Genomic DNA, 17,219 nt, shown 5'->3' on the forward strand with positions numbered 1-17,219 from the left:
TTTAAGGAGAAGGGAAACAAGATGTGAAGTGATTTATTGCTTTAAACAAACATTCATGTTTGATGGTGAAAGTCCATCCAAACGGCAGGCATTCCTCAGGGAGTTTCTCTTTTTCCCAGCATGCCTAGCTTTTCTCTTTTTCCGTGGACATCCTCCCATCATGCCACGCTTCCCGGGTGTTCTTCAGGGCCTTGGTCCGTTTGGGATCCACCACCACGTAGTCCACCCGCCTGCGGTCGCCGCGCGCTCGCTCATCACCTGCTGCAGCGTGATCGCTGCTGCTGGGCCCACCTTCTGCAGTGGAGCGTTTCTAAAGACACACAGAGAAGATGCATGACATAAAGTTCTCATTTATATCCTGCAACAAATAAAAAGTTAAGCTTAAAGCACTGGTGTCCAAACTCTTTGCAACATGAGCCACAACTGTGAAGTTAAATCTCTTGTGTTGTGAAAAATGCAAAACTAATTCCACTGTAAAAACAAACTAAATAAATAGTATATTAATAAACTGTATTAGCCTGATTTCTATGCAGAAATGATCTGTTTAGATGTATTCTAGACAACAGTAGAGGCCCTCTACTTAAAGTATTTATATATTTAGAATAATTTAATAAATGGAAGCATCAAATTCTTTTTTTTTTTTTGAGTAAACCTTTCTTAATGTTTGTGGTGCTATATACTATCAAGTTAAAATGAAAGGCAATGATTCTGTAATTAATAGATTTTGTGTTTAAGTTTTGTATTTTAAGATTATTTTGAATTTGTTTACATCCTTTTTTTAATCAGTGGAATCTGTGTGATTCTTTATGTGATCAAGGGCCACACAGAGTCATACCAAGGGCTGCAAATGGCCCCCGGGCCACACTGTTGACACCCTTGTTGTACTATATAGACACAGTTGGTTCTATGATGCCCTCTAGTGGACAAACTCCAAGCAGGTAAAATAAATCACTTATATTTGAGTAATCTAGTTATTGTTTTAAAAGTAATAGGTACAGGAAATGTTATTTTTAAGTAATTTTTCTTATTTTGGTGAAATTGATTATTATATTTTTATTTTTACCTGTCTTGTTGGAGTCGATCGTCCTGTGTGGAGGTCCAGGTCCAGATACTCCACCTGTTTTTCAGCTCGTCGTACCAATGTGTTACTGACTCCACCCTCAGAGCCGCGATGCAGCATCATCCTCAGCGACTGCAAACGAAAACAATCAGATTTTAACAAAATACCGGACATAAAAATAAGCATTTGGTGATCAAAGATGATAAAAATGTGTTTCACCTGCTCCCCGGCGCTTTGACTGAAGCTGCAGGTCACCATGGTGACGTAGCTGTCGTCGGGGTCATCAGAATCAGAGGATGGGGATGAGCTTTGGGCCGAGCTCGGCCGGAATGACCCACGAATGGACGGACTGAGACACAAAAAACACAATATTTAAAATTTATCATTTTCTAAGGATTCTTTCAAAAACTGTTTTTACTTTTTTAACACTTCATTGCTTTTATTTTTACCCTCAAGTGTATTTTACTTCTCTGAACGTGTCTATATTCATTCATAACATGTTGTAGTACTAAGCTACGACCACAGGGTGGAAGCAGAGAGCAACGCAGCTGCAGCTAATCACCGTCTTTCAGAGAGAGAACTTCAAATTTATCGTTAAATATATTTATTTCTTCCTGCTTTAGCAGAATGTTGACGCCAACTCACCCTCGAGTGAAGGTCCGAGTGACAGGTGAGCGAACAGGAGGCGGGACTTCCTGCCAGTCCTGCGACACCGGAGTTATTTCCAGAGGAGCTGGTTTTACTGAAATATTCACGAAGAACATTCAGAGCAGAGCAATGTTAATAAGTGTAGTTTGTTTGTATGTGACCCACTAAAGTGTAATGATAAAAACTTAGGCAAATCAATTCACCAATGATGTTCTAAATCTTATGTAATGGCAGCAGCATGTCAGCAGGGGGCAGCACTGCAGCATATTCTACAAATACTGAATATAACTGATTCCTGTCGTTTCTCTGGAATCTTGTTTCAAAAGCATAAAGCTGAAAATCTACAAATACAAGTCAGCATCTTTAGTGTTTGCAGGAGCAACACAAACATTAATTATTCACCTTTCCATGTCTTGCATCTTTAGGTTTGTATGTGTGCTGCTGCCAGAACCTTTTTCTGCAGACTTGTCAGGTAAACTGGGTGCAAATTAATAATTAAAATCAAAAGAGGCAAGTTGGGAACAGGAGAGTCACGAAATGACAGAGTTACACAAGGAGGGAAGGAACTATGAACTCCTTGTTACTGTTTCGAAATGGCTCAGTAAGTCGATGATAGACTAAAGCTGCACAAACAGAACTTAAAAGGTAATGTTTTCTAACACATCAGTAAGGTCTTCACTAGTATTACATGTTGCACAATGTGTTTAAGCGATACATTTCAATACGTGTCAAACTCAAAACCCTCTAAAGCCAGATAGTTTTGCAGGACTGAAGTTTGTACCTTTTGTTTTCTGTGTGGCCTCTGCAGGGATCTGGCTGCTGCTCTTCTCCACAGACTGACTGCCACAAACTCCTGCAGAGGCATCATTTTAGGTAGAAAACAGCTTTAGGATTTTATACTTTAACAAATCAGTTGTTTTGTGCAATCAGAATGAAAAGGCAATGTTAATTATATGTCACCTTTCAAAAAGACAAAGAAAATTACAGTCAGCAAACACATAATTTTTAAATAAAGAACTGGGAATGCTTTTCATCTAACCAGTTAGGTTTTGAATGTTGGTGTAAAACATTTAAAAACACCAAAACAAGATAAGACTGAGATTTGAATTCCAGGGATCATTTCAAGCAAGGACACAGCAGACCAGTTCACCAACCCGTTTCCTTATTTTTGCTCTGGTCATAAATGTAAAGCCCTTTAATCTCAAATCTTAGAATCAGAAAGACGTAAAGTAAAATATGTTTTGTTTAAGAAGCATCACTTTGTTATCAAACAAAAAACCCAGTAGGGGTTTTGACTAAAGACGATCTTTGTTTTGAGTATCGTTTTCTGCATCATAACCTCACAATAACAGAAGTCTCAGTGCATCACGAAGCTTCATCTGCCCAACAATAATTTCCCGTCCAGCTGCCACTGACCTTTCCGCTGAGGTTTCAGGTTGCGGTGGATTGGAGGAGGAACGACTTCAGCTTCACCTACGCTGGTGTTGTGCATCGTATTCCTCCGCAGGGGCGGGGTGGAGGGAATGACTGGAGTCATTGTGGAATTACGAAAACCCATGTGGGCAGGTGGAGGCACTTGCCTCCCCAGCGACGCTAGGTCACCTGCAGCAGCAACGGGACAGGCGGGTAGGGAGGAGGTCAATGGAGTCATTGGGACGTAGTTGCCATCTTGGAGCTCAGCAGTAGAGTCTGATGGACCCCCTGGATTAGCCCTGGATTGAAAACAACAACTTTAGGTTAGAATTAAAAAATACAAAGTTTCTGCAAATGTTTTAAAGTAAAAAATCTTCAACCAGCAAGTAGGTTTTATAGCTGAATCCTAAATCCAACCTTCTTTTAGCTTTTTAGCTAATTTTTCATGTTTTTTCCTACACTGTGGGTATTACGTTACTGTAGATTAACATGCTATCAGTCAAGCAATCAATGAAGTTTATTTGATGCACATTTCAGCAGCGAGGCAGTTCAAAGTGCTTACCAGCTTAAAAACACAAAAAGAGATAAAAAGTGATGCTAGTGCTAATAGTTGCTATTGTTATTTTGCTTCTTTTAGCTTTTTAGCTAATTTTGTTTTTTTGCAAGAGTTTTTTCACTCTGCATGGAGTATTTTACTGTAGGTCCCAACCTAGAGGCTACTGTTAGTATTTCAATTAGGTTTTTAGCTCATTTTAGCTCAGAAGCTGTTCTGACCTTACAGTTTAGCTTTGCAAACACAGTTCTGGACACATATTTAACACCCTTTATGTGGGATTTTTGCATTGACTGATTGTTTTCCCTCCTCTTCTACAGATTTTCTACTTGTGTTTTGCAGGCTTTTGCTTCATTTCTGCAAGTCTCAAATGTTTCTGCAATATTCAGCTGCCTTACAGCATCCAGCTAGCATCTCCACAGGAGACGCATTTTGTTCTAGTTATAAGTCACATTACGTCCTTCTGCTTTAATTAAACCGTTAAAAGCTCAACAGTAAGCCGTTTCTCCATTTGAAAGAAGAGCTTTGATGTAAAAATGTTTTTCAAAGCCTCAGCAACATGACGAAGTGTTTTAGTACTGACTCACCTCGCTGCAACCGGGGGCTCGTTGGTGGAGGCGCTCATGGGAACATAACTTTCATCCAGATCGTCATCTTCAGAACAAAGGCTTCCCAGAGGAACCATGCCTTTATTAAACTGGGAGAAAGAACGGACAGGAGGGAACATGACTTAAAGATGAGCAATGATTTGAACGGTTATGGCATTGAAAGTGGTTGACTCACAAAGTAGGTGTTGAAGCTCTCGCTGAACTCAAACATGGTGGCTCTGTCAGGCTGAGACCAAGGAATGAAGACAGATTCGCTCCCTGGAACAGATATTAAAAAACCTGCATCTTAAAATGTGACTTCATCAACATCCCCCCTGTGTCGACATGGATTCCTCCCAAATTACGTGAAATGAGTCAAAATCAGAAGATAAAATCCTGTTTATGTATTATTTGGATCTCTGCAAACATTTTTAAGGAGAAAACTGAGAGTGATGGGATGTGGACATTGACGAGGCTGGCACAATCCAAGCTGTGTGTCATATTTCATGTTGACAGCTGTACACATCCTCCTCATTTCAGTGTTCATGCTGCTTTTTTATAACGAAACATTTATTGCAAAAGTAATTAACAGGCCGTGAAATCATTTCTACACAATAACATCTTTGTTTTGTTGAGGGGTAAAGTTCTCATCTTCTTAATAACTGCAGTTCTGGTGAAATTACTCTGAACACAAGCAGGAGTTTGTTCCACTAAGCATGAAATCTGCAGCCCTGCCACCTGAGACCAGTAAAGCTTCTTAAAAGTAGTTTTCTGATCTCCTGTGAGCCTCAAAGGTCACGACAAATCTTACTCCTGCAGCGACAAAAAAATGCTTTCATTTTTAGATAAACCCTTTTAATTGTAAAATATTTAGCACCATGCAGAGTGTTTATGACAACAAAACTTTTCAACAGTTTTTATCCAATTTAATGTTAATTTATGGTCAAGTTTCCTACTTTGTGGAAAGCTTTCTCGTAAAAATTTAATTTGTTCATTTTCTACTTGTTAAAGTTTACTTTAAGAATCTCTTTCATTTTAATTGATTTGTTTTACACACACACACACATATATATATATATTTTTTTTTTTATTAAAGAGTTCTGTACACAAAGTATTATTACCAATGTATTAATATAATAATGAACTACCTCTCAGAGCTGCAAGCGATTGGTCTTGCCATTCGCTGAGGTTGCTAGGTAACAGATTGTGCTTCACTTGCTAGGTGTTATGGTGCGTTCACACCAAATGTGTTACACGCGTCAAAAAATGCGTCAGACGCTTCAAGATCGACTAATAACTGCATGGCTGGATTCAAAGCTGTCAGCCATCTTTGAATGCAGATGGCTGACATTTTGCTCTACACCCACACAGGTGCGTCTGTTTTACATACAAAGTCTATGTGTAGGGCGCATTAGAGTGTCAGAATCGCTGTAGTCGTCGTTTTCCGTTGTCAGTGTATTTGTTGGACGCTCTGGATGCATCAAATGCTCCCAACGGTTCAAATCGTGCCGCGATGGGCCCTCGACGGGCCTGCACATAGACTTTGAACATAAACCAGACACACCTGATGTTCAGAACATGTTTGGTGTAAACGCACCATTAGGCAACGCCTGCTGATTTGTGGTGTTACATTCTAACGGTTTTTGAAACGCCTCGTTTTCCAGATACCAAAAACCTTATTGCTAAAACCTGACTGAGTCTTGTTTTAAGTGCTTTGGTTGTTTCTACAGAAGTAGAGTCTCAAATGGAAGAACAATTTGTGAATTTTACATAACAGGTCCCTTTAATTCCTAGCAGGAAGTTGTGGTTGTTTTGAAGCAATCTGATTGGCTGATGTAGGTTGTTTTTTTTTGTTTTTTTGCTTTGCACTACACTGCCCCCTACTGGTTTGGCATGTTTGAAACAACTCTCAGGGGTGAATTGGTGTGGATTCAAGTGGATGTAACCTTTTCTGAATCCTCCGCGTACAATATTTGTTATAATTGATGTAGCAGAGATATTCTGCAGTAATGACGCTGTTACCTCTTGTCAGTGTTCCTCTGCTGATGCCCTCATCCCTCCTCTCCGGTTCAGAGTTGGCTCTTGGTTGCCCACCAGGCCCTGTGAAAACCGCAGCGATCTCTCCATGCAGTGTGACGGTGGGGGGCTTGGGCGGCCGAGGGGGAGGAGGCGGGATGGCGGCGTGGAGCTCGGCCTGAGTTAGCGAGTCCACGCTGGGCGTAGAAGAGGGCCGGCGTGGGGGAGGCGGCTGAGGGGTGGATGCCGGACGGGGGACCTGGTAGCCACTCATGGCGCTTGAAGGATGAGCGCCGGAGCGGTTGTCATCGCTGAGCGGTACGGCAGCCGGACGCAGGTGGAAATCTAAGGAGTGCTTCCTGGGATGAGGGGAGGGGTGGCCGTGGGAGCGGGCGGCTCGTCTCTGGAAGTCGGAAGTCATGGTGGCGTCCAGGGACTGGCTGAGGGGGCTCGCCATGGCAACCACTGTCCAAGGAGCCGACCTGAGCCCGGATGAGGACGGAGGCGGAAGGCTGCTTGGAGGAAGAGAAGAGGAGGAAGAGCAGGAGGAGGAGGAGGAGAAGGTGGCCGAGGGAGGAGGGTAGAGGTGGTCACTGTAGTCCGTCTCCAGAGAGGTGGATGAACCCAAAGCAGGCCTGAAGGTAAAGATACAAACAAGTGACGGATTACACCTGGTGCAAACTTTACCTCCTTAAATCCAGTAACTTGTGGCTGCAGCTTTTTTTCTCTGACTGTTCCAGTCCAGCGAAACAAATGAATCCAGAAGAAACAGAAATCTCTTCATCAGCGCAGGCGAACTCTGCCTGCAGTGTTTTTATGGTGAACTGTAGCGTGACGGTGGGAGAAGTCAGCCCTGGTAGAAACATGTGGGTTGAACTCCAAATCCTTGTTGCTCTTAAATGCAACAAGTCAAAACCTGAATCTCTTTGGTCCTTTGTTCTCCAGATGGTTTTATTCAGGATGAATCTTTTAGGAGTTGTTCAAACAAAAATAAACAGTTTCCTCAGTAAAACTCACAGCGACTTATTGGCTAATCCTTTTGTTTGATCACCATTTCCTTTGCTCTGCTGCCGAAATTCAGAATCATAAGATTGAAACCAGTTTTAGTACCAATTGGTGAGATGCATATCTTGGTAAAGCTCCCAACCTCCCACATTTGAATGATTATTTTAATTTACTAATTTAATACAAGTTAGGACCAAAATCCGAGGTTGGAGGTTCTTTAATTTAGCCTTATTGGTTGTTTACCTGGTGTGACTCTGGCAGTTTGACAGCCACAGGTAGTCGTCCTCTGCACTGCTATCGTGCTCCAGGTGACGCACGCTCACAGGGTCGTATGGGGGTGGGATGGACCCCGTTACCATGGTGATAGTAGGTGTGCCTCTGGTTGCGGTCACGGAGGCAGAGGCAGAGTTGGACCGTAATTGTCTTTCTGCAGCTAAAGTGGGAAAAAAGCCGTATTATGTCTGTACAAATCAACAATATGCAACCAAAACATTGTTGCTACTTTTCCAAACCGCATTTTTAAACTAACTCCGTTGTGCTCAGCTGTCTGTTCAAACCAAAGAGCCTGCTTGAAGAAAAAAAAAAAAAAACATGTTTCTTCTGAGAACACAGCTGACAACTCATCATCACCTCCCATAAATCATGACATCTACATTTAATGACATCTTCATTTGGTTCTATTTAATTGCTGGCGTGTCTAGTTGTGGAGACGATGCGTCAGGTTTTGGAGTTTCCTCCCTCAGGCTGGAGGTTAGGATTAAAAGCAATAGATGGAAAAACTCATTTGTACCCACAGAAACCAGATCCCTCCATTTTTTGGTTTCCACTTTTTTTTTTTGTATTCGTGAATCGGCGCTTGCGTGCTTTGTCTGTTTCCAATATTGTCTATGCACTTTTATGTCGTTTTGTGTGTTTGAAATACCTGGTTGGGAAATAAATTTCCCCTTTGGGGATAATAAAGAAACTGAACTCAACTGGACACAATGGAGAAGAAGGAATTTAAGAGACATGGCAGAGCTGATGGTCAGCTTTCCAGAAACCACTGATGTGCAGGAACAAGAATCTCTTGGGTCAACAGACAATAGTCTGAAAAGGGAAGACTGTCCAGTGAGCAGCTGGTGTGTGAATGAAACTGTCTTTTTGATGCCAGAGGGGAAATCAAGATGATCAACAAAACAAGTCTCCATGTTAAGGTCAAGATTTGGTGACTCAGGATTATGGTTTCATGTTTCGATAAGGAGCTTCTTCTACTCCAAACAGATATCATGGAAGAGTAGCTGACAAACGTGCAGCAGCTGCGCGACGGTATCCTGTCTCCCAAAAAAATCCTCCAATCGGAGGATTTTCCACGAATAATTTGGAGTCAGGAAAATCTGCGAATGTGTGAATTTGTGGATATTGACTTGCTCAGTATGTGAGTGTTCACTGTGCAAATCCAGTTTAACCACAAAGAGAAAATTATAACACGATGTAGTCAATCACGTGTCTGAAAGTAAACACGGTTGGTGTCTAGAAAGAAGCTGGTGTCCTATTGAGACACTTTGCTCTCATCTGAGTCGCTGGCACACAACCCAAAGGACCTTTCATCCATATTTTCCTCTACATGTTCTTCCTTTTTCTCCTCCTACCAGTTTTCACACTGACTCAGTCGCTGCCCACACGGACAAACTAAAGGCAAGCAAAGCACAGCGAGCGGGACGTGTTGGATTTGGCTCATTTTTTTTGTGGTACCGTCGTCGGTAGGGTTGAAGCCACACAGGAGGCAGATGGATGTGACCCAGCGGTTCATGTCGTCCTCGGACTCGGCCACCAGGTACCAGGTCCTCTCCTCGGTTCGCAGGTCGAAGACGAAGCTGCTCTCCAGCTCCTTCTTGGTGAAGGAGAGGCCGGCGTCGACCTGGAGCAAAGGAAGAGTGGGGAATGAGGAGAGTCGGGTTTCTGAAAGTCTGTTAAAGCGTTTAACTAACCGTCTCCTGACAGACGGTTGGAAATATACTACTGCAAAAAATAAAAATAAATCCGTTTTTTTAATGGATTTCCTTCAAGCAGACACTTTCTTGTAATGAATAATTCTTCAGGTTTTCATAATGTTAATTTTTTTTCCTTGTACTTTGGCTGATTGGCTGCAAGACATTTGTTTTTATTTGGTTTACTTTTAGTGGGTTTAAAGAGGCACCTAAACTAAACTAAATAAATCATCGTAGTCGCTAGTTACACCTTTGATCCAGAATGACAAGACGACACTTTTTTTTCATCATATTTTGGTGTTTTTACCTGCTCACACAGATTCAAGTTGATGGTCCCAATCGGCCGCCGGGAATGCTGGTTCTTGTAGTACTGCAGGACGTCTGGTTCTCCACTCAGTCGGCCACTGCGCAGGACGAACCACCGTCTTTTCCATGCCTGGTAAAATACAGTCATTACAGAGACACTGAAGTTTTTGTCCACATAACAAAATGTAACAACGTTAAAATAAGAGCATAAATGGCTTTTTGGACCTTCCATAATGTCTCTTAATAATAAAGAATCAACTTGTTTTAATACCAGATGCAGAAGGGTTAGCAGTTTTCCAATTTTCTGTTGAATGCGTTCATTTAATTTCCACAACAGAATGAATATGATTTAAGCTATTTGTACTTTTTAATGTGTGACTAGTTTTTTTATTTTTTTTTATTTTAATTTATGAGTTTTTAAACGGTGGAGTACAAATTTCATTGCCTATTTTTGTCTGAGGACACAACAGTGAAGTTATTTCTTTATTTCTGTTTCACTCAGAGCACCAGCATTTTAGACTATCTTTCTTTTGATTCTTTTCAAAACTATTCGATTTTGTTTTAAATCATTTCCCACAAACATCAGCAACTCATACTAGAAAATATAGCTATCCTCATTTTGCAAAAGATTTGTTTTTTTTCTTAATTGCAGAGGTAAACATGAGAAACCAGCTGACCAGATGTGCTGGAGCTGTGGTCGGGTTGCTAGGTGACCGTCTATGCTCAGCTGAGGTTGCTAGGTGATGGGCTGGTATTAGCTGGGGTTGCTAATTCAGGGGTAGTCTTTCTCATTTGTGACTTAACAATCCAGAGGTTTTTGAAATGTCTCATTTTTCAGACACCAAAAACAGTCAATTATTCCTGAAAACTATTTAGGTAATTTTTTAAGATCTTTGTTGAAGCAGTAGGGACCCAAAGGGAAGTACAAAAAAAACAAAAAAAACAAGCAAAAGGTCAATTTTGCATAATACGTCCCGTTTATCCCCCAGTCTTTTCCTTTTGCGGAGCCAGATCCTCGGTTCTGTTCGGTTCTGTTCAGTTCTGTTTGGTTCTGTTTGGTTCTGTTCGGGTTAGTTCAGTGCCTTGCTCACACCGGGTCTGTTTAAGTTTTTCCCTTTTACAAATAATTCATCACCGTGCCACACTTCAGCAGTCGTCTGCATCGGCGCTGCAAGCACTTTCCTGACAGCTTTTTTTTTTTCAAAGCGTCATGTTGCATTTGTAGCATTTTCTGCTTTAAACTAGTTTTATGCAGGCAAAACTAAACAGTTACTTTTTGGATTATCAAGGTTACAAATCGCTGCTCCAGACTTTAATTTTGGACTTCATAAACAAAGTGGCTGCTTGTAAGATCAGATTATGAATGTTTTTCACTTTTTCTCCTACACACGTCACTATTCTGACTGAAGACGGCTGCTGTCCTCATGTCCAGGGTTTAATGCTCCGGTAAGCACAAACTAAACGTAAAACCAAACATGACCCACATGCAGTGAGCTGCTCAATGTCTGACGCTGCTCTCTGGATGCCGTCATCACGCAACAGGCATTGTGGGTACAGACCATCTTCCTCCATGAACCAGAGAGCCACAGAATGACACCTCATATTTTAGACATGACTCACAACCTGAGTGTGTGTGTGTGTGTGTGTGTGTAGGTGTGTGTAGGTAGAGTGTGACCGTGATTATTTAAAGGTGTGAAGCGGAGCAAGGAGAAACATTTTAAAGTGAATTTGCAGCTTATATTCAGAGGAGAAAGATTAGTTTGTAAAAGCTTCGGTTTATTTGCGTTAATGTTCAGCTTCTCTGTGAGGAAATTAACTTCAACTCGTCCAAAACCAGAAATCCCTCCTTATCCCTGCTGACCAACGTTTCAAAACAAAACCAACAGGACCAAAAACCCAGCAGCCGTGTTCAAATGATCAAAGTTTGTGCCAATTAGGGACCGAGGCACATTCCCCTTTCTTTCTCTCCAAACACACACAGGAAGAGGAAGTAGCTGAACAGGAAATGCCGGTAAGAGATGGCAGTGGAAGTGGCTGTTTATCCTCTTTCCCCCTCAGTCCGTTTGATAATCGTTTGTCTTCAAGCTGCTGGTCCAATGAAAGCAGCAGGGCGGCTGCTGCTTGCAGGCAAATATTTTCCTGCACCTTCTAACTTGAGAAACTTTTGAGTCGTTTCTATTTTGATCCGGAGTCTTTTTAACTTTTTAAGAGCTGAATTATTATTTTACAGTTTAAGACGTGAAACCTCCCCATACAAACCAGTCTTTAAAACCAGTGGTTTAAACTTCAGCACTGTAGCTCAGTTTATTTATTTGTTCAAGTTTCACTATGAATTGTTTATTTTACATTCATAAAATGTCAGTTTGAAACGATAACTGCTTGTATTTTACTGTATTTTGTTGTTGGAATAATCAGCATATTGTTTTCATTCAGGTTAATTAAAAGTTATTAGTTTGGGAAAAGTTCAAACCATAAAAATGATCTATTCTGTATTAGTAATTCATTGTTACCTTTCAAACTAGTTGAGCTGTTTTCATTTAGGGAAGTTTTTTTATTCTCGTCTTTATTTCTAAAAAGCCGGTTTTCTTTTTCAGCTCCTGAGTAAAACAGAAAACTTCGCCCGGAGCCGCCAGCAGTCATTAGACTTGGAGTTAATAAGTGATAAAATAAGATTGTTTCTCTAATAGATCTCATCTGGGATGACTTCATTACTGGCTTTTTGGAAAAACCCCAGAGGATTTTCCTCAAACCTGAGATTCTCTTTAGTGCTTTCAAACTAATTAACCCACCCAGACAGAAACCGTCTGACTCTGTAAATAAAAACACCCAAACGGTGACGTCTGCTCGGCCATTTATGTCAGGAACGTAAAACTCACCAACATTTCAGACATAAAAAACGCTTTTTTGAGAAATGTGAATGTTTTAGATGTCCTTTTTGAAGGAGAAGAGCGACGGCAGCTGTTGAGATAAAGACAGGAAATAATCAGGAGGTGTGGCGTTTGGTTTCACCTACTGAAGACAATGCGTCCATGTGATCAAACGTTTCACTCCCTGATCTTTTTTCGCCTCAGCCAAACGCCCAGGATGGACTGCTGGCTCAGTCACCTACGCTACTGCAACAACACGTCTTGGTGTCATTGTCCCAACTCTGACCTACGACCCTAAAACTCACAACTTTTGAGATGAGAGGTGCAACTGTCTCCAAGAAACGGTACAGGAAGTATTGTTTTTGTTGTCTGGACCCAGAAGAATCTCAGTCTGTGACATTTTACACAGAATAAACCAAAAAGCAAGCAGCTAATTTTTTACATCTGATCTGGGCTAAAACGAGAAGCAGCAAAGTGTTTCTCATTCACTCATTTTCAGGGAAATATCATTTCTCTTTGAAATGATATTTCAAAGAGAAATGATATACTTGATATAATGATATCAAGTATCATTATTACTTGATAATCATTATTATCAAGTAATAATGATAAGCTCTCTTCCTGCGACAGTCTCCTCAAGCTCCCTAATGTTTCCTCCTTTGACCTTTGAACTCAGGAAGAGGGCACAATGGCTCTAAAATAACACTTCCTCCTTCCTGCCGCTAAACTAAAATTAACACTGCATCTTAATTTGAAAATTTCCCCCCCATCTGCTAACTCTTGACGCTGAGACAATTAAAAAATGTCACGTTTAATTTATGGCAGAGTTTCAGGTGACCATAAAACACGTCACTGTTCTGCAGAGACACCGGATCCAAACGCTCAGATCCTGTTCCTAATCAGTAAAACCAAATTGGAAAAAATCAAATAAAATCACTGTTGAATTAGAGTCGTTAAACTGTTTTTAGCGGCTCTCAGTCTATTTATGTGCTGAAGCTTGTCTAAGGTGATCATAATGTCAGAAAAGCTTCAATAAATCTCCTTTCTGGGTTTCATTTCCACAAAACGGTTTTAAATCATCTGTAATTATCAACTTCAGGTTTGAGCGTTCACATTATTTCAGTTTCTGAACTAACAAGCAACAAACAAGGTCTTAATAAAAAATAATACTTTAAGTCGGTACCAATATACTCTGAAGCTGAAATCAATTAACTTCAACAACAACTAAATGTTTTAGTTTAGTTTAGATTCCCATTAGTGGGTGATTTTGTATTAAGTCAGCTCATCAGATGATGTGAGAAGGTTATACCAATACAGTACAGGAAAACAGGAAGTACTCCCTTTTTAAATTAAAATTATATATAACTTTCATAAATATGATTTGTAATTTTTCATTTTTATTTTCACTCTGTCGTTTTAAATCATGAGACAGATAATCTGTGAAAACATCAAACTCCTCTGCCTCCTCCCTGTTCTGGAGAAATGAACCGCTCAGCCGCTGGCGGCTCCAGGTGGAACGAGCGGAAAGGAAGCGTGTGAGCAGAGCCTACACAAGCATGATTGACATGCTAAGACACCTCCTCCTCGTTCCGGTTGTTTCTGACAGATTTGTGCAGATAGCATGTGGATGACTTGATTTCTACACAGATTATGTTTTCCTGTCAGGACATAACAAATACTGCAGAAACATCTATAGATATTTACAGACGTTTCTTGTTTTATTGCGGCACCCCTCTGTGGAAAACATGATGTCCAGCAGAGCAGGACCAAGCTGTCCAGACCGGGATGACCCGTGCTGAAAGTCCAAGCCAAGAACGACGTCAGCGCTCTGGGTTTTGGATGTGATCAGCCCGTCTCCGTTTGCTCCAACAGGCTCTGAGAGGCTGCAGCACTGAGAGAGGAGGAGATGCATCTAAAACACTGCATGAGGAAGAAAACAGCCTCATGCAACGTATGAAATGCATAACTTTTGCAGATTTTTCTCGTTTCTAAGACCCTCGGGGGGCGTGTCTGCAGCGTATTTGTGAGTGTAGCTGAAGTTACAAAATCGACCTCGTCCTGCTTGGCGTTTCTGTGTTTCCAAATCTGCTAAATCTCTAGCAGAGGCCTCTTTCTTTCCCAAACAGGCCCAGCTGAGAGCGATTAGTTGATTACATAACACACGAGCGCACACACTGAGGTTTCCACTGAGGGAACTTTAACCATATTAACATGAACACACGGCTGCTGCTGCCATTACGCTGCAGGTCTTTGATCGTGTGTTGACAACAGAAACACAGCTGGACGCAGCGTGTTTATCCACACACCGCACTGTGGATACCACCATCTAAATGTCTGATTTTCCTTCTTCTTCCTTGTTTGCCCCTTATTAACCCAATCAGCTATGATTATAATTGAGACAGAATCAAATCTTCTTTATAATTTTATTTTTTTTAAACTTTCCTGTTATGAGTGTTTTTAAAGTGCAACGATCTCAAATTCTCAACTTGAAAAGTTGCGTTTCTATATTCTACATTATTTGCTCCCTTCTCATAGCATCAAGTCCAAATATACTTCTTCTTTTTTGCATGTCATTATTCCTCCCAGACTTCCCTTCCACACATACTTCCTAAGGAAGGAGGGCAAACGACAATAGAAGAGGAAAAGAAAGTCCAGTGAATGAGTGAAAGAGAAAGAAATGGAGGGCTGTGAAAAGAAAACAACTTTCTCTGGAAATATGGAGATTATGAGAAAACATGGAAAAGAGAAAGGAGATTAGCTCAACTCACTGGTGAGGCATGTCAGAAATGTGGGGTGTGTGTGAAGCTGCTGCTGCTGCTTTACTGGAAAGTGAGTCCAGCTGCTGTCCAGCAAAAAAACAACATGTGGTAAATCCAAATGTCGCTTTTTCTAAACAGCATGTGTGTCTTTTTTATGTAGTGGAGGAGAAAACACAGGAAAAACCCAAACAGAGTCAAGGTTTTAGTTCTAAACCCAATTTATATTTGTGTAAAAAGTCTTTCTGACTTTCTCAGATCAGCTTTTAACACTTTTTATTGATGATCCACAGAGCAAAGCAAAGTTTAATCAGAGTGAAACATGACAGCTGCGCTCGATGTTTAACTGCTTTACAACTGGGACTTGAGGAAATGACTCCTTGTGTCAACAGTGATGACACACACACACACACACACACACACACACACACACACACACACACACACGCACACACACACACACACACAGAGAAAACTTCAGGGTTTAATTTAGAAAATACTCAGGAGAGAATCCCTGAGACATGATGTTCAGTTGCTTTGTTTTTAAAGGAAATGTTACTCACATAACGGCGCAGTTTTTTCTCTGGAGGTGATTTTCGCAGCCAGCCTTCACACACCACGTCTGCTGCTCCGCTCATCCTCAGCCTGGTCAGGTGTCAAATTAAAATATCCAATCCGTCAACCAGGACCGCTGAGCCTGAAGAGAGGAGTCAGTGCAGATCGATTTGAGGAGATGTGTTCAGTCAAACTCCCGTCAGGATGTTAAGTTTGCAATCCAGTTTCAGAACAGAAGAGTTTTCCCAAAATGCCAGGAATTTAAATCGGCTTACTTCTTCTACGTGTTGTTTTCCTTCCTCCTGTGATCCAGATCACATCTCATCCCCACATGGCCGAGCCGCTCCGAGTCGCTCCAAGTCAGCGAGTCACGCCTCCTCCTCCTCCTCCTCCTCCTTCTCCTCCTCTTCCTCCATGGGTTTCCACTTCCCAGCAGAGCCACGCCCTCCTCTCCCTGCTGCTGCTGCGATAACCAAACACAATGCCTCAGCTCGGACATTCCTTCTCTCCTCCCTGGTTTTTCCACTCCTCCTCTTCCTCACTCCTCCCGTTCTGCTCCACAGATAAACAGGAAACTCCCCCTGTGGGTCTGAATGTCGGGAGGAAGGAGTTTCCTCATGTTCAAACTGACATGGGCTATAAATAAATTATATAGGTCTGCAAATGATCATAAAATGCATAAAAACAAACATACAAGCAGAAATGGCCCAAGGAAATATTAAGACAATATGATAGTTTATTTATCTTGGTCAACACTTTAAATATTTTATTTCTTTTAACTAGGAATTATAACAAACGTTATAAACAATGTTTTTTTTTCCTTTTCCATACGTGCGATATTAAATACAAATATTTTGAACAAAGGAATACAACTTAATCAGCGTAATATAAAACATTTCATTAGCTCCACATTTTTAAATTCCCTGTTTTTCCAACCCATAAATAATTTCCTTCTGATTGTTGATGCTTGTTTGTGAATATTGAATTAAACTGTATTCATTAATACCTTTACTCATTATTTCTAAACATTTTAACACCTGATTTCTTATTCTTTGGGCCATTTTCTTCCATCCAGCCTCAGCTCTTAAACATATTTATTGTCCTGTTATATTCATCTTTTTTGTACCACATTCAGTGATGAGATTTTAAAAACTGTCTTCGTTTTGCTCACTTTGTTTAATATCTACTTTGCTGAGAACTGGAGCTATTATAGCAGAATACAAACTAAATTCATACACAACATAATCTATAGCACCACCCAGTGGCAGAATGTGGGAACTACTTTAACACAGGATGAAAAATAAAAGTTAATTCTTTGGAATATTTATTATGAACGTAAATTAAGTAGCTTTGAGGTGTGAAATCACAACATATTGCAAAAATAAAACAACTATATTAAACCTAAATGAAGTGATGAAAAAAGTTTTTTAAATCTTTGTACATTATTTTTGTAACTAAGTGATAACATAAGGAGAAAGTTGTTTTT

The 17,219-nt window shown here is 40.8% G+C and overlaps 1 protein-coding gene and 1 long non-coding RNA gene across 3 annotated transcripts; one reads left to right on the top strand and one right to left on the bottom strand.

Moving 5' to 3' along the window:
- On the bottom strand, positions 1–16,116 carry LOC103149126 (GRB2-associated-binding protein 1-like). 2 transcript variants are annotated; one of them, XM_016679743.1, is made up of 14 exons: positions 16,011–16,116; positions 15,742–15,888; positions 9,557–9,685; positions 9,014–9,179; positions 7,526–7,715; positions 6,284–6,912; positions 4,458–4,540; positions 4,262–4,371; positions 3,125–3,420; positions 2,490–2,561; positions 1,706–1,802; positions 1,280–1,409; positions 1,064–1,192; positions 1–310 (listed from the first exon to the last, which is right to left on the bottom strand). In XM_016679743.1, the coding sequence occupies exons 2-14, from the start codon at positions 15,814–15,816 to the stop codon at positions 125–127; spliced, it is 2,292 nt and encodes a 763-aa protein (XP_016535229.1). In that variant the 5' UTR covers positions 15,817–15,888; positions 16,011–16,116; the 3' UTR covers positions 1–124. The 2 variants fall into 2 exon arrangements, with proteins under 2 accessions (XP_016535229.1, XP_007568207.1); XM_007568145.2 differs by having other exon boundaries at positions 15,742–15,875; positions 16,009–16,116.
- On the top strand, positions 9,695–11,029 carry LOC103149125 (uncharacterized). Its single transcript, XR_477431.2, has 2 exons — positions 9,695–10,256; positions 10,288–11,029. It is a non-coding gene; the product is annotated as an uncharacterized LOC103149125 (long non-coding RNA).
- Positions 16,117–17,219: the final 1,103 nt, after the last annotated feature.

The sequence above is a fragment of the Poecilia formosa genome, unplaced genomic scaffold (assembly GCF_000485575.1).
Source record: "Poecilia formosa unplaced genomic scaffold, Poecilia_formosa-5.1.2 Scaffold218, whole genome shotgun sequence".
Lineage (NCBI taxonomy): Eukaryota > Metazoa > Chordata > Actinopteri > Cyprinodontiformes > Poeciliidae > Poecilia > Poecilia formosa.

Coding starts and splice junctions, on each gene's coding strand:
- LOC103149126 (XM_016679743.1), bottom strand. CDS start 15,816: ATGAGCGGAGCAGCAGACGTGGTGTGTGAAGGCTGGCTGCGAAAATCA. Junction 3,421..4,261: donor GAGCCCCCGGTTGCAGCGAG/GTGAGTCAGTAC, acceptor TTTTCAATCCAG/GGCTAATCCAGGGGGTCCAT. Junction 311..1,063: donor GATCGACTCCAACAAGACAG/GTAAAAATAAAA, acceptor GTGTGTCTTTAG/AAACGCTCCACTGCAGAAGG.